The 27,024-nt window shown below is 48.7% G+C and overlaps 1 protein-coding gene across 28 annotated transcripts in view; it reads left to right on the top strand.

Annotated features, from left to right (window-relative positions):
* The window catches only part of Epb41l1 (erythrocyte membrane protein band 4.1 like 1), a 117,972-nt gene that overhangs the window by 64,421 nt on the left and 26,527 nt on the right, over nt 1-27,024 (top strand). For 11 of the 28 annotated variants that reach the window (XR_007106346.1, XM_047535430.1, XM_047535412.1 and 8 more), the window contains 14 exons: nt 3,439-3,629; nt 4,805-4,969; nt 6,520-6,651; nt 7,326-7,368; nt 9,573-9,648; nt 12,201-12,419; nt 14,731-14,818; nt 14,963-15,115; nt 16,622-16,719; nt 16,965-17,140; nt 18,833-18,981; nt 19,816-19,851; nt 22,393-22,575; nt 25,181-25,279. Coding sequence is in view for 27 of the 28 variants with exons in the window: in XM_047535430.1 (XP_047391386.1) it covers nt 3,453-3,629; nt 4,805-4,969; nt 6,520-6,651; nt 7,326-7,368; nt 9,573-9,648; nt 12,201-12,419; nt 14,731-14,818; nt 14,963-15,115; nt 16,622-16,719; nt 16,965-17,140; nt 18,833-18,981; nt 19,816-19,851; nt 22,393-22,575; nt 25,181-25,279 (1,794 nt within the window). In the remaining variant the exon portion in view is untranslated. The remainder of the gene's footprint in view (nt 1-3,438; nt 3,630-4,804; nt 4,970-6,519; nt 6,652-7,325; nt 7,369-9,572; nt 9,649-12,200; nt 12,420-14,730; nt 14,819-14,962; nt 15,116-16,621; nt 16,720-16,964; nt 17,141-18,832; nt 18,982-19,815; nt 19,852-22,392; nt 22,576-25,180; nt 25,280-27,024) is intronic. The other 17 variants (XM_047535611.1, XM_047535580.1, XM_047535554.1 and 14 more) reach the window with 5 other exon arrangements.

The following is a 27,024-nucleotide window of genomic DNA, read 5'->3' as shown; positions in this document are numbered from 1 at the left end:
CTCGAAAAATAAATTAGTTAATTAATAAATAATTCAAAGAATCTCTAAGTATAGTAGGAAAACCAAGAACTGTAGTCAAATTGAAAGAAGCAAAAAATAGCAATCCATAGCCAGAAATAACCTTAGGTAATACTTTTCTACATTTTCTGTATAGATGCTTCTTGACTTAGCATGGGGTTAGATCCTGAAAACCCACTATAAGTTGAAAATATCATAAATCAAAAGTGTATTTAATACACCTAGCCTACTGAACATCATAACTTAGCTGAACCAAACTTCCGTGTACTCGGAACACTTATAGGAACTAACCTAAAGTTGGGCAAGATCTTCCAAAACAAAGTCTACTGTATAATAAAGTGTTGCAAATCTCCTGTCATTTAATATATACTGTACTGAAAGTAGGAAGCACAATGGTTGCCTGGGTATGCTTTTGCATTGTCATAATATCAAAAAAATGTAAGTTGCACCATCATAAATTGGGGACCATCTGGATCTCTGTGTGTGTATTAGTTAAAATAGGGTCCTTCTGTACAAACTGTCATGTCCTGTGCTTTATCATTCAAGTGTTGTCCAGGATTTTCTGCATTCTTTTTTCTTCCATGCTCTGAGAGGATGAGGGATCATCTATCTCCTGCCCTGGCTGTGGGGTTCAGCAGTGGTGCCTGTATACCTCCGTGTTCAAGCTGGGCCTGAGTGCTTTCTCCTTCTAGATGAATCTGATGGGGTTTGCTTGAGGCAGCCAGGTGCAGAGGAGAGAAAATGGACCTGGAGTTAGGCTCTGGGAAGTCAGGCAGCTGGAGGGGGAGGAGGGTGGGCAGAGGAAGAAGAGGAACCCTGTCTGAGGAAATGACTGTCATTCAAGTTTCTTGCTCTATGAGTCTCACCTGTAAAAGAAGAAGAATAGATTTAATTATCTCAAAAGATGTCCAGTTCCTCTTATCTGTGGTACTGTCTGCCAGCAGGCTCTGCTGGAGATCCACACAGGGAAGACGCAGGTTATTTATTTAAGATTGCTTTCCTGGTTATTTCCAAGGACACTTCAGTTCTGAAGGTCTGAGTTGAAGCTGGGCAGAGGCTTCCAGGAGTTGGGGAGTGGATGCACCCCTGCACTGCCTAAAAGAGTCACATGAATTCTGCTTCTCACAGCAGAAAACATACACATTAATCTGTGGATTCTTTTTTTCAAGCAAAATTAAGTAAGCATTTATTTTGAGGGTTCTTGCCTATTGGTCCGACCTAGCATGATAACCCGTATCAAGGGCAGGTCTAGGAAGATCCTGAGCCTGGCAGCCAGGTCTCAGTTTGACCCTTCCGAGGCTGCGAGCTCCCCTAGAGCAGTTTTTGTCACTTTGTATGCTGGCCCAGAGTCAGCACTTAGTGTCATGTGAGTGATGGAGAGCTTTTATGTAACCATGGCTTGAAGATGTACCCCTGAGGCCCAGTGTAATGGCCTGAGGGGAAAACCTCTGTGGGTAGGAGTGAGGCAATGAGACCAAGGCCCTCCCTTACTCCTCATCTTTCTTCTTCCCCTTTTTCTTCTGGTACTGGGAATTGAACTCAGGGGTGTTCTGTCATTAAGTTACATCCACAACCCCCTTTCTTTATATTTTTTATTTTGAGACAGGGTCTCTCAAAGTTGTTTGGGGACTCACTAAGTTGCCCAGGTTGGTCTCGATCTTGTGATCCTCCTGCCTCAGCCTCCCAAGTAGCTGAGATGACAGGTGTGCACCACTATACCCGGCTCTCCTATCTTTCTTCTTAACAGTAGGTAGCATCCATGACAACATACCCTCTCACTTGTGCTACAAGCTCCAGCTCACAAAACTTTCCACTAGTGACCAGCTCTGTGTGGATTGAGGAGGCCTGTGACCCCTCCAGAGCCCTGCAGCCCCCTTATGGCTGAGTGGGGCCCTTAGGGTCCCTGACTTTCTGTCCAATACCCTTTGCTTTGGGCCACACAAGTGCCCACAGGAATGTAGAGAAAGAAACCAAAGAATAAAAAGGATGGGCCAGGGTGGGAGAGAACTTGCCTAGTATGCATGAGGCCCTGGGTTCAATCCCAGCACTGTAAGAAAAAATAAAGGAAGTTGGGGCAGAGGCCCTGGATTGCCCAGAGTGGATTCAATGTCTGCTTGGCCATCAGAGGCCTATCCTTGTGGATGGGGTGGGATAGGAGCCTGCTAAATCTAGTCTGGATCTTTCTCATATGCAGTAATCTGATGGATTTAGAGGAAGGGCCTGGACTTAGTGGTAGGGTTCCTGCCCATTTCTCTGTTCCCCTGGTTTTAGCTCCAAACTCCCCACCCCACTTTTTTGAGGATCCACTGATTGGGATCAGGAATGAATGCTTTTGCCCTTAAAACAACACTTATAAGTTAATATCTGTCTATCTACCCATCCATCCATTTGAAAAGATACAAGTTAATTCCAAAGTATATAAAGTGAAAAATCAAACTTCCTTGCTTTTCCCACCCTATTCCTATGGCCTGTTTCACTTTTCCTTTAACCTCTGGTGAGTGTCCTTTGAGATCTTTTCCTAAATGTGTAAAACACAAACATATGGTGCTGAGGTTATTGTTTGTATTTTAAATATGTAAATGAGACCATGCTGTTTTCTTTCCTTTTCCCCCCTCTCTCTCTTCAGTTGACTCATTGCAACAAAATAGTTGGACACTGGGTCCTTGATTCTCTCTAGAATCTCGTTTAATGCTTCAAGGGGGAAAAGCTAATAGTTTGTCCCAGAAATAATCCCCCAAATCCTTCACTCTGTGGAGAGGTAAGGTGATTGCCACATTTGTGGCAGACTTGGGCCAGAGCCCATTCCCCTGATTTTGACACTGGTAGGGCGGTGTATTTTTAACAGGTGCCTACCTGCTGTTCTCCCTGTGGGCCCATCCTGACAGTTTCCCTGGGGGTGGGGCTGAGGTGTGTGTGCAGGAATCATTGCAGCTTGGGGCATGAACAGACTTGTCCAGATTCAGTGCCCAAAGGGCCTGAAACTCAGGGTTCTCTAGGTTGAGTTCAGCGCACCCAGTGTCTTTTGAGGGACTAGCTTGTGCCAAGTACTGTGATTGAAGACAGCCTGGTCAGGGTCCTGCCTGGGGCTGGTCATCGACGGCCCCCTGTGTTCCTTGGTAGAGTGGGGACCCTCTGGAGAGACCCTGATTATCTCTAGAAAGGGCTCAGAATCCAGGTCTGGGCCAAGAGATCAGAGTCCCTGAGGATCTATGGGCACAGGGTGGGAGGGGAGCCTATAACCTCAGCTGCCACCACTAACACCTCACTCCTTATGATCCCTCCTCCCTGTTTCCCCCCATCCCTGCCTCCTTCCTTCTCTCTGCTCTGTCCATTTGTCTCCATCTGCCTTTCTCTGCATGTGGTTCCTGCACCCTCTGTCACACTATCACCGTCCCTTTCCCCTGTCACATGCCAATGCAGGCGTGCTGGTCACCATGACAACAGAAACAGGCCCCGATTCTGAGGTGAAGAAGGCTCAGGAGGAGGTCCCACAACAACCTGAGGCTGCTGCTGCTGTGACCACCCCTGTGACCCCTGCAGGCCACGGCCACCCAGAGGCCAACTCCAATGAGAAGCATCCGCCCCAGCAGGACGCTCGGCCTGCTGAACAGGTGTGTACCTGAGGGCATGGGGCATCCTTTCTCCTGCCCAGCCCATCCTGGGGGTTCCACTTCTTAGGGACCCAGTATTTCCTCAGCAGGAAGGAAGAAGGAACTAAGGTTTATTTGTGAACCATTATGTGCTGAGCTCTATGCTGGGAGCATCGAGATCCCGCTTATATTTGATTCTCCCAAACTTCAGAGGGTACCTGCTCATTTCCTCATTTTATACTTGGAGAAACAGTAGCTAAGTGGAATGAAGTGAGTTATCCAAAGTTACCTTGCCATGGGATGTGAGGGCGATCTGGCTGCGACATCTGTCACCCCATTGATCGCCAGGGTTGATTTGGCTGATCTGGCTGGCTAGGTGGGTGTCCCCTTCCTCCCTCACTGCTCCATGTGCGTCCCACCCGAAGCTGCGCGCTCAGTTGAAGAGGATGACCTTCCCTGATAGGAGGACCGTTCTTCGGTCAAGGGTACACGAGTAGCTGTGCTCCTCTGCTAGAACCTCCAAACAAGCTCTCAAGGTTACCTTGCCATGAAGTGACAGAGGTGGAAGTAAAACCTAGACCTGATCTCCAACAACTGTTCTTTCAACTTTATTTTCCCACCTTTGAGCCTTTTCACTTGGCAAGTCCAGTGTGACCCTGGAGCAAAACTCATCACCCTAAAGTTTTAGGATGATTTGAGGGATCATTTATCCCCCAAATTCATACCTCCCTTACTTCCCAACAGGCCTAGGGAGGGCAGGGACTGAACCAGGGTCATTGAGGGAGTCAGGGCTGGGCTGTGGCCCTTACCTCCAGTAGACCTATCCACAGCTCCCAGACTCATGCTAGACCCAGTGACAGTTGAGAAGGAGGAGCTAGATGGTTGCCCCAATAACTTGCACACTATTCTAGGGAGGCTCTAACCATGGGCTTGGTTTTGTGGGACACTACTGCCTGAAGAGGCTGCCCTGTAAGCAGCAACCTGTGGGGAAGACACAGACCCCTTATTGCCCATGGAAACTCAAGGTCTCCTATATACACTAAGCCATGGCCCCTGGTCACCCAGTGGATCACAGAGGGCAATGACTTTCATTTTGGAGTCCACCTGGCCCCAGCTGCCCCCTGATTGCTTTTTGTTTGTGTGAAAGGTTGTGGCTTCAAGTTCATTGACCAAACTCTTCTTGGTTGGACCTACAGAGTCTAGACATGGAGGAGAAGGACTACAGTGAGGCCGATGGCCTATCAGAGAGGACCACACCCAGCAAGGCCCAGAAATCACCCCAGAAGATTGCCAAGAAGTACAAGAGTGCCATCTGCCGAGTCACTCTGCTCGATGCCTCTGAGTACGAGTGTGAGGTGGAGGTAGGGGAGCACTTGGCGCCATATGTCCCATCCCTGACCGGCTGGCCTCAGAGCCAGGACAGGCTCCTGTGTGTCCTTAGCCTGGCCAAACCAGAGGAATCCTGGGCCAAGTGCAGTGTTGGGGGAGATGACCTGGCTTGGTCCTTCTTTGTACAGATGGTGACAAGGTTCAGAAAGACCATTATGATTGCAAACAGAATTAGACAGGGCACAGGGATAGCACCAGGAAAATGTGCTATACCCTGGCAAGAATGTTACCACCTAAGGGTTGATCTGCAGCCCTATGGGCCTAGAAACTGGACTGTTCTACTCACTTTAGCAGATACCAGCATTTAAACTAGAGTCTTTTTTTTTTGGTGGAGCGTGGTAGAGAGGGATCTTCCCTTTGTGATTACTCCTATCCAGGGCACCATCTCTATCTTGTTTTCACAATACCTTCATTTTAATTATTTATTTTTACGTGGTGCTGAGGATCAAACCCAGTGCCTTACATGTGCTAGGCAAGTGCTCTACCAGTGAGCCACAACCCCAGCCCGTGATTAACTTCTGAACCCTGGTAGGCTGGGCCCTCTTCTCCACAGGCTTTGGCTCTGTTTTGTTTTTATGTGTATTTCTTTTGTAGGAGGGTTTCAAGGTGGAACACTTTCCTTGCTCCTGGGCAAAGTAGAGGGCTCTTCCCTTCTTTCCTAGCCCATGGTTCCTAGGGGCTGCTTAGTTGGACTTGCCCCAGAAGTGCTTGGAGGGGTTGGCCCAGCCCAGCCCACTCCCTCAGATGGACTCCTCCAGGCTCAGGATTCCTTTCCAGGCCTGGTCTGGTCCCCTGCAGAGACCTCATTCTTTCTCTGGAGTTCCCTAGCTCTCTGGGTGGTTCCTCCTGACCTGGATCCCTTTACTGGTGCTCACCTTCACACCTATGGATTTGGGTTACTAGGCTGGTCCTGGGCTTTGCCATGCTGAATCCTCAGGCTGGGACTGTGGTTCAGAGTGGTCCCAGGCCTCCTTGCTTTGGAGTAGGGAGAGGGTGGCTCCAACTGCTGCTTCTAGTGGACACTGGTTTAGGCCCCCTGAGCCTCTCTCCACCTTACTCGCCACCTTGGGAGGTGGTGGCTCTCTAGGCTGGTCTCTCTTGATCTCACTTAAACTTAGTGAAAATCATACCGTGACTCTAAGTCTCAGGCCTTCCCCTTCTTCCCCTGCCCATGGGTCGCACTTTTTATGGAATTCTTCTCTTCCCCTCCCACCCAAAGCTGGGGACTTTGGTGTTCTACTCAAGGAAGGAGAAATCAGTCACTTCCCACACCTCCACTTCCACTTGTCCCCAAGCAAGTCCATGTTCTGGAGAGATCCCAGCAGGACTTAGAAGAAGGCTTGCATGAGCTGAGCACTGTGTTTATACAACTCAGCAGAGCTGGGTGGCAGGAGTGCTGAGGTCCTGTCCAGACACCGGAAGGCTCTTGGGGACTGTCTAGGTGTCCTAGTGGAGCCAAGGCAGCTCTAAGTCCACCCTAAGGTGTGCTCTAGCCTCACTGCCTCTCTGCTCTCTCCTTCAGAAGCACGGCCGGGGCCAGGTTCTGTTCGACCTGGTCTGTGAGCACCTCAACCTCCTGGAGAAGGACTACTTTGGCCTGACCTTCTGCGATGCTGACAGCCAGAAGGTACCTGGCTGGGGGCCGGCCGCGAGGGTAGGCCTCTCTCCTTAGGTCTCTGTAGTCCTGGTCACATCCCATGGCTTCCATCAGATCTTCCTTAGGCACCTTCCTCTTGCATGTCCCCAAGGATCAGCCCACCCTACCTACCCTCAGTTCTCTGTCTCCACCCTACCCCCAGTCCTTTCTTAAAAAAAAAAATATATATATATATATATAATCTATATATTATATATATATATATAATAAATATATATAATATATATAATATAATATATATATATATATATTTTTTGGACCTTTATTTATTTATTTATACACGGTGCTGAGGATTGAACCCAGGGTGTCACACATGCCACAACCCCAGCCTGCTAGTCCTTTCTTGATGACTTGTAGTAACCCAAGATGGGTATCTGGAGAGCCACAGTATGACCTTGTGAGTTGCTTAGATGAATGGAGAGGCCTGGCCAATGTTTCTTCCTTCCCGTGGTGATTGCAATACCTGGTCACTGTGGCTGCCTGAGGCACTGGTTCTTACCCCGGTAGGGAATTCAGATCTCAGTCCCCTCACCTCTCTGTCCCAAGGAAAAAGGTCCTTCCACCAGGGAAGGGTGTTCCCCACGAGGGGCTGCCAACTGGCAATTTCAGGGCATTTCTCCTAACCCCTTTCCTCCATCTTCCCTCTAAAGAATTCTTGTTTTCTCTTTCAGAATTGGCTGGACCCCTCCAAGGAAATCAAAAAGCAGATCCGGAGTGAGTGGCTTGCTGTGGTTGGAGATGCTCTGGAAGGGTGGACTGGGCCTGGGTCATACTGCTCCCTCTGAATTTGCACTGCATGGCAGGTCTTAGGGAAGACAGGGCGAGAATGATGTTGACATTGTTTCACAGAAGATGAGACTGAGGTCCAGAGAAGAGAAATGACTGTGCAGAGTCACAGCAAGTTAGCAGAGGAATCATAAATGCATTCAGGATGTCAGTCCTAGAAGGTACCTTGAGAGTCATTCAGGACAAGGAGACAAACAGATGGCTTGCAAATAGTCACCCTCCTGTCCAGCGCTAGTGCACACCTCAGTAACCAATGCCCCTTTCCTCAGAGGCCCAGAGAGGTGGTTACTTACACAAGGTCACAGAGCCAAGTGTTGGCTGAGCCAGTTGGGCCCTGGCCTTCCAGCCCCATCCTGCACTCTGTTCAAGGGCCAGGGTGTGGGCAGATGAGCAGAGAAAGGCATGCTCGGAGGGGCGTGGCAGCTCTCAAATGTCAGAAGGGGAGATTGGTAGTCTCAACAAGGGGCCCCAGTCTTTAAATGGATATGGGACCTGGAGGCAGAGCTGCCTCCACCAAGTGCCCCTCCCCCTGGATGTAGTGCCCTCGCCTGGACTCCCTGGTCCCCTGACTGGAAAGCTGTAGCAGAGCCTGTTGCCATGACAGCAGGCAGCTGGGCCCAGGGCTGCCAGCTGACTCCGAGGGAGGGGGTTTAAGGAATTCTTCCTGTAGGTTCCTGTCAGTGGAAGACAAAGAAGCAGGCACACAGGCAGAACATGCTTCTCTGGGGCTGACAGGGTCCTAGGCCTGGGATCCAGACTGTCCTTTAGCAGTCCCAGCCCTGCTGGGAAGCCTGTCTGTCATGCCTGAAGGAATCGGAACATATACAGGCAGCCAAGTGTAGAATACAGTGCTTAGTGAAGACCAAGAGCTTGGGAAAGAGAGGCAGGCTGAATTGTCAGACTGCGGCCTCTCTCCCCAGAGCCTGCCCTCAGCCCTTCCAGTGCCACCCAGGCATGTAGCAGTTGCTCCTTGTGGCACCTCAAACCTTTGAGGAGTAGGCTTGGTCCTTAGCAAGTGCCTCCTCCAGTAGATCCCCAGCCTCTGTCCCTACCCCTCTACCTCCCAGCCATTCATCCTAGACCTGCTCTTGGAGACCACAGGGGAGCAACTTTTGCCTCCTTTCTGTTGTTTGTGACAGCCCCTCAGCTTTCTGAAGGTGACTCCATGAGCCCTGTGTCCTGGGCTTCAGCATTGGGGTATCTCCTCCTGGGCCTCAGGGCCATCACCTCAGGTGCCTGCAGCAAGTCCTCTGGGTCCTTGCTTCTCCTTGGCAAGTGGACTAGTAATTCCTGCCTCATGTGGTGCTGGGGAGTGACAGTTAAATGACAGATGCTTGCACAGTGCCCAGCACAGGTTTGGTGGTCAGTGACTATTTTCTTCGGTCTCCCCTGAGGTAGTTGGGGCAGACACTGGAGCCAGAGGGCTTGGATTTGAATCCTGGCTCCAGGTAAGGCCGAGAATAGTTCAATAGCACAAGAAGTAATGATGTTATCATAAGTACAACACCCACCATGGTGCCTGGTACACCCAGCATGTATTAGCTATTATTATTATTTATTATTACTATTATCCCTGAGACAGGGATGTCCCTGAGGCTGCTTTTTCCAAGGAGTCCTTGTGGTCAAGAGTCTGGGTTCGGGGATCAGATGACCAGAATTTGGATACCTGTTCTCTGCCACCAACCAGGAGAGTGATTTAACCTCTCAGAATCTGCATCTATAAAAAGGAAACTGACCTCAGGGTGACTATTAAGATTAAATTCCTATGCATGTTCACAAAGTTGAGCCCATTATTACCTGGGCCTCAATGTCCTCACCTGCAAAGTGGGGCTAATTGCAGGACTTGTGGAGTTGTTGTGAGGTTAGTGAAGTGATGTTTGTGAATTAATTCACTGTGTGCATGACACACAGCATTAGTTCCCTTTTTTCTACCTTTCCCATTGCTAGCTCACAAATGTTAGCCAGGGCCTCAGCTTTCTCATCTGTCAAATGGGAATAAAGTTCTATTCTCCCTGACTAGATTATCCTGAGATTAGAGATAGAAGACTTTGGAAACTTGCCCATAGGTTGGTGCACCTGGGCCACCCATTGGAGTGATGTGTTCTCTTATCTCTCCCCATCTTATCTCTCAGGCAGCCCCTGGAATTTTGCCTTCACAGTCAAGTTCTACCCCCCTGACCCAGCCCAGCTGACAGAAGACATCACAAGGTGAGGGGTGTGGAGGGAGGACCAGGTAGGCCCTGTGGGATTATGGATGAGGGCATCTGGCCCAAACAGCAGATGCAGATGTGGAGATTTGCAGCAGCCAGGCCATTGGCAAAGGAAACAGGCTATGTGAGAGAAACAGGGATGCAAATGCAGTGGTCAGTGGCAGCTGACCCTTGACCTCAGAAGAGGCGGTCTCACAGTGGGCTGTGGGGCCCATTGTGAATTTAAGAGGACAGACACCATCTAACACAGTTGCTGTTTAGCCACTGTTGCCCCATGGGAATTGGGCCTAATTGTTGAAGTGAAGCTAGAGATTTGAGAGTGAAAACTACAAACTTGAAATGTTGGCAACATATGCTAACTTTTAAAAAACAGTGTTGGGACAAACCCCACACAAGTGAAGGCTGATGTGCTGGGTGGACACCAGTTTGCAGTGTTGGAGATAAGGAGAGAGCACAGTGCCCTTGACATGTGGGGGCTTGGTCCTGCGTGTCACTCTGTGTACATGTTAGGCATGAGATCAGATGAGGCATGTGACCACCATGGAGGATAGTCTGGGTGCCGGGGTGAACATGGATTGCATGTCCAGTCTGTTGCCTCAGGGCCAGTAGGTAAGGTGCTTGAACATATATCAGAAGGGAGAGCAAAGTGAGCTTCAGAGTGGGAGCTTCCGTGGCCTTATCTTGTCTCTAAGGACCAAAATAGTTCCCTGTCTTTATTTAAGCTCCATCCAAAGAGACAGCCTCAGGTCAGGATATCCTGGGACTGTGTCTTTCATGTCATGCGCCCTACACCCCCAAAATAAGAATAGACTTGAAGTTCTTCTGAAGTGGGAGGGGCTGCTAAGCCACCTCCTCTCTGCCATGAGGCCCTTCTTAATGCCTGCTGCCTATTTGACACGCAACAGACCAAGGTCAAGATACCGACTCTGGCCTTGGGAGACAAGACAGATGTTCCTGGAATAGATCAGGCCCCAGGCCTTGGCCTCATTAGCCCCACTCTGAGCTCTGAGGTTAGCTCAGAGCCAAGGTGACAGCAGTTGGATCTGGACTCTAGAGCTTTAGGCCAGCACAGCCCCCCTCCCCTCTAGTCTTGCCCCCTGGTACCTCTCTTTTTTGTGCCAGACTCTGGGCATTGGGCTTCCAGGAACACCAAGAGGTAAGTTAGCCCTGCCCAGCACAGATGGCCCCTGGAGGTGGGGTGGTAGGAGCAGCTGATCTAGTCAAAAATAGTTGGGCCCAAAATAAACTGGTCAAAATGACAAATTGATTGAAATGAAAGATTGGTCAGAGTTTGGCAGTGATTTCTGAATTTTTAGACTTTTGAACAAAATGTCATAGGCCCATACTTTATGCTTATGACGTTTGTGCGGCTGATCCTGAGTCTGCACCTCAGCCCAGAGCATGCAGTGAGGCTACATGTACTTTTTTGCTAAGGCTTCAGTTCTGACTATGAAATGTCACAGAGTACTTAAAATTGGACTAAGTAAAAGCCACTTGAGAGAGAAATAGGCAATTGAAAAAATGGTGAAACAGCAAAAATGGGCAGAAAGGCATTGCTGACTGAAAACGAACTGAAACTTTTTTATTTCGAATGCACAATAACCAAAAAAGCAATAACAAAATGGTTTTAAATGGTTCTAAAAGTTGTAAAATCACCCAGGCGTGCATACAAGTTATAAAAAAATCATGGCTTGGTGGCTGGAAAATGTTTCTTTAAACCAATTTATTTTTTAGACAATTCACTTAGAGCTGGAGGCAAAATAAAAATTTTGGGAAAGCATTGGCATGCAGGTCCATCTGGGCTGTGGAGTTCAGTGCAGAGGTTAAAAGGAATGAGGTAGAGTCACATGTGTTCATGGGGAACGCCGCTAAGGCATGTCTTCAGTGAGACAAAGTGAGCTACAGAATCAGATATACCATTCAATGCCATTTACATGTTGAAAACACCCATCCACCAAAACTACATACATTTCCGTGTGTCTATAGAAAAGAAATGTCTAGAACACAACATGGATAACAGTGTTGACCTTGGGGAGGGGATTAGGAATGAAAAAAGAGCACTAAGAGGAAATTTAGAGTTACCTCATAAGTTGGTATTTTTTCCTTCTAAGAATATATTAATTGTATAATAAAACTTACATGACATTTTTTAAAGGATCAAACAAGCAAAGTAGTCCTATTGAGCTTGAAAATGAATTAGAAATTACATATGTTCTTTTTTTTTTTTTTTTTTTGGGTGCTGGGGATCGAACCCAGGGCCTTGTGCTTATAAGGCAAGCACTCTACCGACTGAGCTATCTCCCCAGCCCCTACATATGTTCTTATGGTAGAAAAAAAAGACCCCTCAAATTTAGAAATGCACCAAAATGCTGAAAGTAGTATGAATCATCTCATGGGATACACCCAAATGATCAGCCCACAAAGTTCCAGTGTCTAGGGGGTATCCTTTTCTGTAGAGCTATGTGTTAAGTTGCTTGGTTCCAAGGGCCCAGCTGGGCTGAGGGGTCTGAAAGTGCAGGCCTGTGCCCACATCCTCTCTCCCATCTCCAGGTACTACCTGTGCCTCCAGCTGCGGGCAGACATCATCACAGGCCGCCTGCCCTGCTCCTTTGTCACACATGCCCTGCTGGGCTCCTATGCTGTGCAGGCAGAGCTGGGCGACTATGATGCCGAGGAACATGTGGGCAACTACGTCAGTGAGCTCCGCTTTGCTCCTAACCAGACCCGGGAGCTGGAGGAGAGGATCATGGAGCTGCACAAGACATACAGGTGAGAGGGCCTGTTGGCCTTTGACCAGAGCACTCTTTGCACATCTGAAGGTCCTCACCTCCTGGTGCTGTGCTGTATGTACTCCAGCTGCCTCTGCCCCACCTGAGGTGTGTCTGGGAGCAGATCATCTCCATCTGACAGGAATGACAGTAACTAGCTATGTGACCTTAAGTGACCTCTTGGGGCCTCAGTTTCTTAGACTCCTATATGAGTGTGATAATTCCCTGCCAGAGTCTCTGAAAAATCAGTTTATCTGCCACCTGGAGATAACAATAACTACTGTAGAATTATTGTGGACATAATAATAACTACTGTGTGCCTCTGAGTAAGCATCCTGATGTCTGGATCTTGGCATAAAGTTCAAAAGTTTGGACTCGAAAACCAGCCTGCTTGGGTTCGCCATCTGGCTCTGCCGCTTTCTAACCAAGGGATCTTGGCACACCATTCTACTTCCCTGTGCTTTGGCATGCTCATCTGTTCAATGTGGTGCTAGTAAACCCACCCTGTGGGGTTGTCAGGAGGGCCACATGGCGCATATTAAAGACACACTGCATGCTGGCTGTTAGGATTGCTATCTGGGAGTTGAGGGGTTGAGTAGTTGATTGTGCTGTGGAAAGCACCTTGTTCCAGGAGTTAGAAGATAATTAACCAGATATGTGTTTGTGGCTGGTTATTTAGTCTCTGTGAGCACCATTTTCCACCTATAAATGCACAGACTTAACCAATCACTGTTTCTCAACTATTGCTGTTTGGAGCAGGAGAATTCATTGTGGAGAATGTTTAGCCTCTCTAGGTCCTAGGCATTAAGTACTCACAACACAACTTAGTTATTGTAACAACCAAAATGTTCCCCAACACCATTTCCAAGTGCCTATTCTGTAGAGCAACCAACCCCTATGGGGAACCCTGGATCAAAATGAATCTAGGTTCTTTTAAGCTTAGAAGCACTTTGGGCTACAAGTTTAAGGTTGTTAAGGGAACCCAATGTGATAAATGATGTGAAAGTGCATTATAAATGGTGAAGTGCTGTGACCATGGGAAGGGCCATGGTGATGTTATTTTGTTACCATGGAGGACGGAAAGAATGATCTGGAGAGGAGGGGTGGAAGATGCAGAGAAGATGCTGGGGTGTGATGAATGCTAGGTCAAGGGCGGCGAGTGCTGTCTCTCAGAGACTTGCACACCAACCATGCTCGGTTATTACTGACTGCTTGGTATTGTGTTGAGTAGGATCTGACTGGTGAGCCATGGCCACCTGGGCACAAGAATGAGGGGCTGCCTGCCATCTGTCATCCCTGTCCTAGATAGCAAGGTGCCTTGGGGAGTTGCAAGAGCCATAGTAATTCAGAGAAGGATATTCAGATCAATATGGGCTGGAGTTATGCTAATGATTGTCCCTGTAGCTCTTTGGTCTTAAAGCACATTGACATCTAGCATCCAGGTGTTCCAGGCATACAGTGACTCAGAGGTAGACAGGGCAAAGGAAACAGAAGCTCAGAGGATAGAAGAGACAAATGTGATGAAGTGGTTAGTAGTACAAATTCTGGAGCCACATTGTCTGGAGTTAAATACTGACTCTGTGACTTAATAGCAGTGGGCCCTTGAACAAGTTATTCGACCTCTCTGCACCAGCTTCCTCATCTGTAACATGGGAATAAAAATAATACTTACCTTATAGAGTCGTGATAAGGATTCAGTGAATGAATATACGTAAAGTACCTAGAACAGTAACCAACACATGGTATTCAAAAAACTTGCTGTGACTAAGTATAAAATGTAGTCTGAGTTTCCTGACAGCCAAAGCAAAGAAAGAACTTTGATTAATTACATAACTTTTCTTTTCAGAAAGGAGAATGTGTGCTTGTTCCTCAGGAGAGATAAAGTAGCTTCTAATACAAAACTCTGAGGGCGCTATCTTATGTGGGTAATAAATTAGGAGCCTTGAGTGATTATAATGAGCAATGTCTTCAGCAATAGTTTCACAGTCACGGAGGAGGAAGATTTATAGCTCTTGCTTAATTCAGTAGCAAATGAGATAAAAATACAACGCTGAACAGCCCTTGTCTGCTTTTTGGAGGAAACAAGGCTGGACCAGAGCTTTGTGGGAGATGGGGATGGATGGACCGTAATGGGGTCGGTGGGCTCACCTTCCTGCCCTGAGGGCAGAGGGGCGGAACTCAAATGAGGTTCAGCTACATTTGGGCTTCTACACTATCCTAGAAGCACTGGTTGTGATGGTGGCCACCTTCAGCCAGCAGGACTTGGCCTGGGTCTTTCCCATAGTCCTGGGTGATGACTTTCTTTCCCTCAGGGGCATGACCCCCGGAGAAGCAGAGATCCACTTCCTCGAGAATGCCAAGAAGCTTTCCATGTACGGAGTTGATCTGCACCATGCCAAGGTACTGCATTCCCCCTGAGGAACAATCAGGCCCCTCCAGAGGGCCTGGTGTACCAGACCTTGTGTTACCTCCAACCTGGAACATCTTCATTTCTTGTTCCTCAAAGTTCATAACCTTTTATTTCCCCTGATCTTTATAATGCAGGACTCTGAAGGCATCGACATCATGTTAGGCGTCTGTGCCAATGGCCTGCTTATTTACCGGGACAGGCTGAGAATCAACCGATTTGCCTGGCCCAAGATTCTTAAGATTTCCTACAAGAGGAGTAATTTCTACATTAAGATCCGGCCTGGGGAGGTGAGCCTGCCCCTGGGACCCTTGCTCCTCCTAGGACTGACCAAGTGCAGCTGGCCTTTCTTACCCAAGATACATAGACCAAGTGCTAGGGATCATGGGAGACAGAGAGGTCCCTTTCTGTGGCTCCCCACAGAGACTTCACACCTTGGGTATGTGCATGCACACACACACACAAGCATAAATAAGGTAATCACAAGTGTTCATTTTACACAGATAAATGAATGAGACTACACACACATACAGATATGTGTCCACACTTTTTCCCTTCAACCCCACATCTCATGCATCCCAGGCCACTTGGTTATACCACTAGAGTAACTGTGACCCACCCTCTGCTCTTCTCTCTTCTGCACGAAGCCTACTGACAGCCGCCATCTCTCACTGATGTCTCCACACTGACCCTCTTACAGGCTTCCCTTCCCTCACTAGTGCTCCAGGCCATTTTCCTCTGCTGCTAAAAAGATCTTTAAAATCCCTTAAATTGAATCCTTCCAACCCCCAGCCTCACCCTCCCCACACTCCTTGCCTAAACCTTTTAGGAGTTTTCTTTAGCTCTAGGGTTGAAGTTGTATTCCCGTGGCCACCTACCTTTCGCACCTCTCTCTTGCCACTCCTCCCCATACCCATGATGCCCCAGTCCCTCTGACCTTCTCTGCAATCTTTGAATAAATCGAGTTCCTTCCTACTCTGAACCCTTTGCATGTGATGTTCCCTCTACCTGAAAGTCTTTTCCCCCTCTTCTCACATGACTGGTCCCTTCTTAGGTTAGCTTTCCACTACTGTAACAAAATTTCTGAGATAATCAACCCATAAAGAGGAAAGGTTTATTTTGGTTTATGGTTTGGGGGATTTTAGTCCATGTCTGATTGACTCCACTGCTTTGGGCCTGTGGTGAGAGAGCACCAACGTGGCAGGCACTTGAGTTAGGACCAAACTTAATTTCTTGACCAGTATACAAAAAAAAAAAAAAAAGAGGAAGACCAACTTCTGAGGGTATGCCCCTATGACCTAAAACTTTCTGCTAGGCCCCACCAACTTCCAGTAGCACCAGGTTGGGAGCTAAGCTTTTAACACATAGACCTTTGGGGCACATTTAACATCCAAATTCTAGCACGTCCCCATCCTTCAGATCTCAGCTCAAAGCTCACCTGGCTAGAGGGCAGCACTGGTTACCTTTCCTAAGACATCCCAACCCCAGCCTGCTCAGTTTGTCCCCTCCTCTCGCGCATCTCCCTTTAGTCTTCTCATAGTCCTTATCAGTATCTGCAGTTACCTTGTTTACTCATTTATTATCTGAGTCCCACTCCCTGGAGTCTTCTGTCTTGTTCTCCACGGTGTCCCTGTGTTCAGCACCATGCCTATCCTAGAGGAAGGGCTTGATCTGCCTTGTCGATTTCATGAATGAGCCCCCAAAGTTGCACATGCCTGAGGAGAGGTTCAGACAGGATGGGCTGATGGTGAGAGTGGCCCAGGCCCTCTTTCTCAACCACCTTTCTTTGTTTTTAGTACGAGCAGTTTGAGAGCACTATCGGCTTTAAGCTCCCAAACCACCGGTCAGCCAAGAGACTGTGGAAGGTCTGCATTGAGCATCACACGTTCTTCCGGTGAGCTGACGCTGGGCTGGGGTAAGCAGGGATGAAGCAGAGGCCATATGGGTAGAGGGGAGCAGGAGATAGCCGGGAGTGGAGACAACAGGGAAGCACCCCCTCCCCCCAAGTCTCCCTCTTCCCGGACCACTTTGTGGTGTTGTAGTTAATAGGGCAGTGGGACCGAAGGTCTGCTGTGTCTAACCTTAGGCCTGGCAATGCAGTTCTGATCCTCCCTCCTCACCTCCATCCCTCTATTGCAGGTTGGTGTCCCCTGAGCCCCCACCAAAGGGCTTTCTGGTGATGGGCTCCAAGTTCCGGTATAGTGGAAGGACCCAGGCACAGACCCGCCAGGCCAGCGCCCTCATTGACAGGCCTGCACCCTTCTTTGAGCGTTCTTCCAGCAAACGGTACACCATGTCCCGCAGCCTTGATGGAGGTATGGACCAAAGTGGTGGTGGGAGAAGAGTGATTTTTAGGGGGAAGTAAGGGAGTGAACATGCCAGATTCTGCAGAATGAGTAGTAATTCTCAGTGAGCAAAATGAGTGGTGAACACATCACAGGTTTATTTGTACCAGTCTTGGCATCCCTGGAGTACCACTGTACCTGGACAGCTCTTGGTGGTTCAGCACCACTACCACTTGGGATGTGGCACTGCTGCTCTTGGGACTTCCCAGAGCTTCCCTGAGTCATGACCTTGTGGGTTCCTGGGTTCAGCCAGATGGTTTTCTGGGCCTCTTGCCTAAGAAGCTCAGCAATGCACAGATTGACATCCTACCAGGAGAATGCATGTGTGGTTGATACAAAGAAAAGGAAGATCTCTACCTCCCTTCTGCAGTTACCATTCCTATTCCAGGGGCTAAATGAAGCCTACTTTTTTGGGGACCAAAAAGCAGCAGAGGTTATCCCAGAGCTAGCCAAGTTCATCAGAGGATAAGTAGAAGTCTGGACTCTAAGTCTGGAAGTCTAGGCTCTCATCCTGACTCACTGGAAGATCACCAGTGGGATCTTTCCTCTTTTCAGGGTCTCAAATTATTCTCTGTAAAATAGGGATAGTAATCCCAGTGCTAGCCATTGACAGAATATTGTCCCAATCAAATGAAACAGTGTACAAAAATGGGTGCTTTGCAAAGTGAGTATGCATGAATAGAAAGAATAACTAGCCAGGTGCAGTGACACATGCCTGTAATCCCAGTGACTTGGGAGGCTGAGGCAAGTGGATCGCAAGTTCAAGGTCAGCCTCAGCCTTAGCAAGGTCATAAGTAACTTAATAAGATCCTGTCTCAAAATAAAAATAAAAAAAAATGAGGCTGGGGATGGGGCTCAGTGGTTAAGGGCCCTTGGGTTCTATCCCTGGAACCAAAACAAACAAACAAACAAACCAACCTAAGCCAACCCCAAGTATAAAAATCTATACTCTAGCTATTTTAATTCAGCGTTTTCCAGCCTATTTTTCACCAAAACTCAATCCATGAGCATAATTGGGTTATGCCCAGTACCTGGTGTAAAGTCTATAATCCTACCCCTTTTTTATTTCAGAAAAGTATTTTGAAATGCCAGTTAGTGAGAAAGATGTTACTGTAGGGATCCCCTGAATTGTCATTTGTTTGTAAAGCAGATAAGTAATTTGCAATCTTTAGGACTTTTTTACTAGTAAAAGCTAATATTACAATATTTGTATATTGCTAAATAATAATGAAGTGAGTCTTCTGTCACAGTGACCACAGCCAAGACAGCAACACTTATGGGCCAGCATCAATGGAAGGCTGACTCCTTCCTGAACACTCTCTTAAATGCTTACACACATTAGCTTATTTGTTCCTCACCCCAAGTGTCTACAGTAGGTACTGCGTATGGATGAGAAAACCAAGGCCCAGAGAGATTGTGTAATTTACCCAAAATCACAGAGCACAAGTTGGATTTGAGATTTGAAATCTAGCTTTGTAGAAAGTAGTGGGGGGCTCTGGCTGGGAGACAGCTCTGCTACTCTCCAGCCATGTGACTGGGAGTGGGCAATGGGGTCCTAGAAGTTGACTCCACTGCAAACAGTTGGGCAGTGGCTGGGTTGACTTCCTGTCCATGCATGGGGACATCTCTCCCTCCTCATCCTGTCACCTCTGCCTACTTTAGCGGAGTTCTCCCGCCCAGCCTCAGTCAGTGAAAACCATGATGCAGGGCCTGATGGTGACAAGCGGGAGGAGGATGCAGAATCGGGGGGACGGCGGTCAGAGGCTGAGGAAGGAGAGGTCAGGACCCCCACCAAGATCAAGGAGCTAAAGGTAGGAGCCTGGCTTTCCTGTACCCTCTGTACTGGAGATCAGGAAGCCAACCCAAGTTCTAGATTTGCATCTGGTTATGGCCAAGCACCCTTGCTGTGCAGTACACAAGGCCTTGCCCTTGGGCCATCCTGGGATGGGGGCAGGGGTGGGCATGCTGTCTGACCTGTGCTCTTCCCTCCTTTTGCCCAGCCTCTCTGGGGGCCTCATGCCCTGGAGGACTTGGGCCTCCTCTGGCCCACTCCTTATCTGCTCCTTATAATCTGGCTCTGCATTGCCCGTTTCCTCCCCAGAACATGATCAGATGTCACCATGGGCCTCACAGGGTGAGGTACAGGAGTGTCCCCACCCCATACTCAGTGCTCCTGCAGTAATGCACAACCTCAGCCTTACGTGCACAAGCTCTCTGACTCCCCTTCACCCCTAGATTGCCGACTGCACACAGGCATGGGCACACACAGACCAGGCATGGCTTCCTCTAGGAGCTATAAGCAGCCTTTTTCCATCATTCAGTTCTGCTGTGTGAGCATAGGCCCCTGAACATACACCCACTGCAGCAAGAAGCTTGAGACCCCAGACACTCAAGCCCCACGAACCAAGCGTGGCTCTGCCCGCTTTCCTCCAGAACTCTCTCCCCTTCTTTGCCTTTCTGGGGCAGCACTCTGCTTCCCACCCTATACCTACTTCTGGCTACCTCACTGCCCTATGGGTGGCCTAGCAGCTTCTTGGGCCCGCACTGCTTGGGCCACCTTGCCGGGCCAGGCCAGTCGCGGTATCTCTAATCAGTTTGCTCTACTGACCCTGCTGGTTCCTTTCCCTCCTGCCATGTCCCACTAGCCGGAGCAGGAAACCACGCCGCGACACAAGCAGGAGGTACTGCATGGGACCTGTCCCTCCCTACCCAGCCATTCAGCTGTCCAGCTCATTTGTTACCATCTCACAGTCCCTCCTTGGCTCATATCCCTGACACCATCTCAGCTTCAGCTTCATCTCTGCTGGTCCTGCCATCCTCCTTCCTGTAACCCCCTTCCCAGGGACCCTTGCTTCCACCCTCATGGAACTCCCGGCTTGGACTCTGTCCCCAACCAGCTCTTTCTCCCTCCTTCCTCACCCCTGCCACTCTCCGCCTAGCTTTACCCTCTACCTTTCCAGACCACCTGATGCTCCATGCTCACTTCTTACCTGACCACCCCACCTATGTCCACCAGCTCTTCCGGGCCATTCTGTGCTTACATTTCGCTCATCTCCCTGTATCCCTGACTCTGACCCTTCCTTGGATTCATCTCCTCCCCCACAGCACTGTTTGGTCACTTCTCCATCTCATCTGTGTCTTCACCTGAAACTTCTTTTTGTATCTCTTGGCAACCAGACATGTGTTGGCAGGGAGGGCGGGGTCTGGGCTGGGAGGGAGGAGCATTGGAGCACATCTGCATCTGCTCAGACAGTTCACTTCCCCCAGGGTAGGCTGCTACTGCATCACCTCCATCAAAACCCTCCTCTCCTTTTCTCCTCCTCCTCTTCCTCTTCCTGTTTGTTCCCTCCCTCAATTTATTCCTCCTATGTTCACCACTTTTTCCTTTTTGCAATTTCCAACCCTTCATTAGAACCTTAAGTACAAGAGGAGGAAGTTTATCCTTGGGCCACAGAGCAAGGGCCTGACCTGGGAGCCCTGAGATCTGGGTTCCAATCCAGTTCTGCCACTGACTCTGATGGTCTTAGGAAAATCTCCTTGACCCCTAGCCCCCATCTGCACAGTAAAGCATTTGAGCTAGGTTTCATTCTTTCTTTTTTTTTTTAATTTTGTAATGATTATAGTATTTTAAATAATTATTTTATTTTATTTATTTATTTTTATGTGGTGCTAAGGATCAAACTCAGTGTCTCACACATTCTAGGCAAAGCACTCTACCACTGAGCTACAACCTCAGCCCATGGACTAGGTTTCTTCAATGCCCTTGACCTTCAAGGCTCCCAGGTTCCCAGATTCCCACGGCACCGTGTAGCCTTTGGGAGCATGACATGCCCACGGAGCCAGCAGGTCTATTTAGGATCATCTTGGATTGGGATCCATGAAGTATTATAGCCCAAACCCACCCTTGTGCAAATACCATTAGGTTTGACTTCTTAGGCAGATGTTTTCCTGTTGGCAGCTCAGTCTAGGGAGAGCGGCCAGAAGTACAGGCAAATGTCTGGAGGGAAAGCAGAGCCCCAGTGGGATCAGACTCCTTCCTGAGGGACCTTAGTAGTCAACCACAGTGGATCCATGGATGCCATAGATGAGTCCAGGGCAAGAATCCAGCTTTGTCCAAGGTGAGCTTAGCTTTCCAGTTGTTCTCCAAAAACCACCTGATCTGACTTTAATAAGCTGAGATTGTCCATTTCTTGCCCTTAACAGAGTTACCATGAGCCCTCAAACAGCCTTTCAGGTAAAGTCCCTGGGCTGCTGGCTCACTGCTGTGCCCTACAGGGAGGCAATCAAACAGCTTTGACAGGTCACAATGGCTTGTCCTCGCTGGACCTAGGTGAATTACTCCATCATGCTACACTGGTAGAAACTCAGACTTGGTGGTTTAATTGGGGACCCATAACTCCAGCTATACCTGGCTCAGTTCTTGTGTCCAGCTTTGGGAATTATACCTCTTTTCCCCTGTCTCTAGTCTTTTTGAACACCCTGCAGCATCTTAGTCTCTGTCTGGCCATATCTCAACCCATCTGCTATTGGTGTCACTACTTAAAAGGTATCTGGAAGATCCAGGTGGTGGATAGTATCTCAAAGCAGCTTCACCATCTTTTCCTGGCCCCTGGACCTAAGTGAGGGAGCAGGCCCTATTACTATGATTGACACTAGCTTTAGGTATATCTGCACTCTGCACCTCCCTAGGGTCTGAGCAGTTGCACAGGTTGGACCTTAGAGGGACCTAGACTGGGCATCCCGCTAGGTATGATGGTTTAAATCTCCACTAAAAGGTAGAAACCAGGTCCCAGAGGGACCTAGGAGGTTAGCCAGTGAGCTAGAACAGTCCAGGGAACAGGATAAGGGAGTTCTTACTCAGGTGGATGCTGTCTGCTATGCCTTGGTTGTAGTTGGAGGAAAGTCATCGTGGGCTCGAAGACCTGAGGAACTTCGGTTGAGTTGGGTGTTCAGAGGTTAGAGAGCCAGGCAGGAGAGGAGAGAAGGTGGCTTGACTAGAGTCTCCTCTTTGTCAGCAGAAGTGCTCTATGCCTCAGTCAGTGTACCTACTGGGGCTGATGCTCTGTGGCCCGCTTGGCTCCTGGGGCTGTTGAGAGGGAGAGGCAGAGTTGGGGAGTTCACATTGCTATTGGTGATAGCAATTGCTGCCACCATCCCCAGACCCTGCATTGCCCACTTGGAGCTGTTCCCCTAACACTGCTGCCCTATCCATTCATCTCTAGTTCTTGGACAAGCCAGAGGATGTCCTACTGAAGCACCAGGCCAGCATCAATGAACTCAAGAGGACCCTGAAGGAGCCCAACAGCAAACTGATCCACCGGGATCGAGACTGGGAGCGGGAGCGCAGGTTGCCGTCCTCACCTGCCTCCCCCTCCCCCAAGGGCACTCCTGAGAAAGCCAATGAGGTAGGTCTCACCCTGAAGTCCTCAACAGGGACCCTGGGTAAAGAGGCAGTGGGGGGTTGCTATGTAGTGACTTATACTCATTCTCACACCAATATGCTTTCCCCAGCATGGCCTGGGCTGATGGGGATGGGATGGGAGGTTAGGCTCAGGGAGACAAATTCACTAAATCTTGGAATCCTGGGTCCCAGGGACCACCCTGAAATATGAAAACTCCAGAGACTTGTGGCAGCTTGGTGTACTCCCCTTCCATCAGCCAGAGTACGATGGGGAAGGGATATTTGTTAGAAATGTAAGTTGCAGAGCTCTACCACCAAATATCTGATCCAAATCAAGTGTTCTGGGTGATTCTTTTGCACACTAAACTTCAAGAATCCTGGGAGCCCTTTTCAGTAACCAAACCCTTTTGAATCTGTTGTGAAAATGCAGTATGGGGAGTGGTTCCTCCTAGAAGTAGCCTTGGAGTCCACTAAAGGGGAGTGGGTTCACCACACAAAGCACACCTGCTTTTGGGGCTTCAGAGAAGGACCTCCCGCACTCTGTCTTTCAGACTGGAAAGTGTGGGATGTCTTCTTAATTGAAAAAGATATAAAGATAGGATTTGGAAAATGCCTGTATTAAAATCCTAAGCACTTGTGAAAATTTTGGCAATATTTACCCCAGTTTATACATAGGCATTTTCTCCTTAGAGTGGCTGCTCATTGGTCTCAAACTCACTTGTGGTCTAGACTTGTGCTGCCAGGGTTTGAATTCGTACTCCACTGCCTGTTACCTGGACGACTGGCTTGTTACACCTAGTCTGTCTGAGGCTCCACTAGGTAGAAATGTTCATAGGGATATTGTGAAGATCAAATGAGATAATGCCCGGAGAGGGACCAGCATGGCACCTTAATGCCCAAATGAGTTACTTACTGTTTCATTTTGAGAGTCCTAGGACTCTTTTCTTACTGAAAGTTAACTTCAAAGTTGGAAGGATCTCGAAACACTCTTGGTTCAAGGTTCTTTTACAGACTGAGACTCAGAAAGAAGAAGGACTGTTTAGCATCTTAGCTGATAGAGGAGGGGCCAGAAGCCACTTTTCTAATGTGGCAGGTCATTGTATTTACCATTAAATCACAAATGCCTTGGAGCAAGACCAAATCATGAAGACCAGGTATGGAGTCAATTGTGTATGTGCTGACCTCTAATGCTTTGAAAATGGGCGATGCAGCCATGGTCTGATTTGTAGACCACTTGATTGAATCAGTACTAGCCATAGTATGAGCCTGCCAGATAACAGAGGCTTTGCCTAGTATGTTGTAACAGAGCTACTGGGATTCCCTGATTGCTGATTCACAAAATTAGGGATGCTTTGGGGGCCTTCACAGCTGCTGTTCTTGAAGGACAGCAAACCTCTGCATCTACTAAGGGCTTCTGTGGTCCCTGGCACAACCAACACCCTGATGGGAAATTGGGATCTGATTTAGTGATCTGACACATCCCCCACCCACACCTCCTACCCTAAAGTGAGACTTGTTCAAAGTGATCTCTAATGGGTCCTGAGGTAGGCTAACCCTTGGCCTGACTGGAGGTGAGGTAGGATGTAGAGGCTACTAAAAGGGTCAGACTCCTGCAGGGAAAGAAAGAATAAATACTGGTGACCTGGGATCTGGACCTCTGGGTCTCAGAGCAGCCTGGCTTGGGGATGTGCCCCACCTGCTGGAGATATATGGAACTGCTAGATGATCAGTCATTAATAATAAGGTAGAGTCTGTTCCACTACTGCCTCCTTAGCTCAAGCTGTGTGGTCTTCACTGCTTTAAAGAATTACAGCCCAGGAGCCCACCTTGGAGCTGTGGATATTTAGAAATGGCTTATAGGCCCTCTTGGTATTTAAGGGCCCTCAAAGATTTGGGAGATGGGGAGGAACTATAGACAAGGACTTGACTGAGTTCTTAGGTAAGTGGTTTCTGAACCTCATTGCCTAGTCCATCTAAAGAGGATTGGAATTACCATTCCATAGGAAGGTTGTTAGCAAGGTTGAAGGAAATAATGAAGAATAAAGCACTTTATCAACCGGGAAGTGCTAGGCAATCATAATGGTGACTAGAATCCCTGATCCAAATATATGTTAGGTGGGTGATCCTGCAGAGAGGTTTCCTCAGAGCTTTTTGGGTCCCATCAAGGCCATAGGGAGAGCAATAGACCCATGTTTTAAAGATAAATTTTTAAAGGGGGCTGTGACCCCAACTGTGGGATTGAACCATTAGACCATGCCAATGACACCCAGGGCAGATTTGGAATCGGGGTCCAAATGGTGTGACTCCACAAACCCCAGAATGTTAGTGGACAGGCCACAAGGGACATGTCTGGGAACCTCAGTACTGCTTTGTAACTGACTGTGGGCCTCCCTCCCTTATATGTCTCAGAAGGGCTGTCCCTCTCTATCTCACCCATAGCGTGGCTCCTTCCTGACCAAAGCCACAAATCCTAAGGAGGTGGGACTTACAAAACTGGGCTATTTATGGACTCTGTGTGTCTCTCTCCTGCTTTCTCTCTCTTCCTGTTTCTGTCTCTCCTTTCCTTCCTCCCCCTCTCTCTTTCCCCTGGCCCTGGGCCTCCCCTGCAGTCCCAGAGGACCCAGGACATCTCTCAGCAGGACTTGGTACCCGGAACAGCCGCAGGGTTGGAAGTGTTCACTCAGAAAAGCCTCGCAGCATCACCTGAGGTTACTGTTTCTACCTCCCATACCCCTTCTCCTGGGGCCTCCAGCCCAACCTGATCCACCCACTAGGGTCTTTAGAAAACCCTTTCTCTGGGGTGAGGGGAATGGACCAGACTCTGCCATGCAGAGGGGAGCTGTGGGTGGCCCATGCTGTCCCCATGCTATGACCAGCAAGTATCCTCATCCCAGAGATCCATAAAGGGCCAGCCCCTCCCTCATCCGTGTTTCTCAGGAGGGACAGGAGAGCAGTCATCCTGGGAAGACAAAACAGCCAAACCGCCTCTGCCTCTAAGGAGATGTGTTCTTTTCTCAGGCCCTGTGAGGTAGGGGCCCTGGAGGAAGGCTCTGACCTCTGAGCTTGGGATTAGGGGTCATGGCCCCTCAATGCCTTCTGCCCTAACATTTTATCTCTGTTAGGAGCCTGGATAAGGTCTAGCTGTGGCTAGGTAGGGCATGGCATTTCATCTGTCTCCTTCCTCAAGCTCTCAAAACTCCTGTGGGGTTTGGGTCTGTCTGGGTTTCTAGGCAGGCAAAAGTAGATCTCTTTTTTCCAGGAACATCCTTGGACTTGTAGAGATATTGGTCAGGCAAGTATTCTGAACAAGGAGGATAGGGCTGGGGATATTGCTCAGTTGGTAGAGTGCTTGCCTCACATGCACAAGGCCCTGGGTTTGATCCTCAGCTAAATAAATAAATAAATAAATAAATAAATAAATAAATAAATAAATAAATAAATAAGGAGGACACTGCTTTTGGGCCTGGGGTGACAAGTCGAGGGTTCTTGGAACTTTCTGGGGCCCTGCATGGGTACTGAGGATAGAATCTAGAGCCCAGCTGCAAGGGGCACATCCTCCCTGTCTTCTGGGATTTCATAGGCTGTTGGGGCTGGAAGGTACTGATCAATTGGGGAAGCATCCTACTCCTAGTCTCTGCACCTCCTCTGTTGGCATGTTGTGGGGCTGGAGAGGGGCTTATATCTTTCTCTTTAATCAGAGGAAACTTCTGGGGCTACTGCAAATGTGCCAGAATTCTAAGAAAGACATAAGTAAACCACAGATGTGGTAAAACATAAGTCATAGTTCTCCATGAAATTTTCCTCCCTATAAAAATAAAAACTAAACTACCCGCATTCTCAGTTGAGGAAAGTGGGACAGGAGTCAACAGCATCCCAAGACCAGGAACATAGTGATGCCCATGTCCATAGAAGCTCCTAGAACCAAGGACATGTGCCTATAATGGAAGCAAAACACTGACCTACACCCTTCATCAGCTTCTGGCCAGCCAGTCATTGGCCTCCTCCACAGAGGGGCCCTCACTGTCCTTAGCCACAACCCATTTTTGCCTTCTGTCATCAGTTAGGAAGTTTCTTTGTACTGATTTAAAATCTACCTTCTGCATCAGGGGCCTATGGCCTCCTCCTCTTCTCCAATACCTGTGGATCTGCTCTGCAGCCTTCCTCAAGCCACCCCTCAGAGGGCTGAACGACTTGCCTCCCCCGAAACTCCTATGCCCCTCAGCAGTTTCTCCCAGGAGGTGGTTTCTAGAGGTTCCTTTATCCTGCATCCCCTCCTGTGAAGGGAGAGGCCCAAAATGTGACATAGAGTTCCAGGGGGGGCCTGAATAGCCTGGAGTCAGCAAATCTGTCCTTTGGGGAGAATTTCTTCTTGTCTGTAGTTCATGTGGGACTGAACTCCCCTGGCTCCCCTGCTCCCACTTCCAAGACTGGAGCAGATGCAGAGCCCCTAGTG

The sequence above is a fragment of the Sciurus carolinensis genome, chromosome 2, assembly GCF_902686445.1.
Source record: "Sciurus carolinensis chromosome 2, mSciCar1.2, whole genome shotgun sequence".
Taxonomy (NCBI): Eukaryota; Metazoa; Chordata; class Mammalia; order Rodentia; family Sciuridae; genus Sciurus; species Sciurus carolinensis.
Note: the sequence above shows the minus strand (reverse complement) of the source record. Positions and strands in the feature narration are given on the sequence as shown.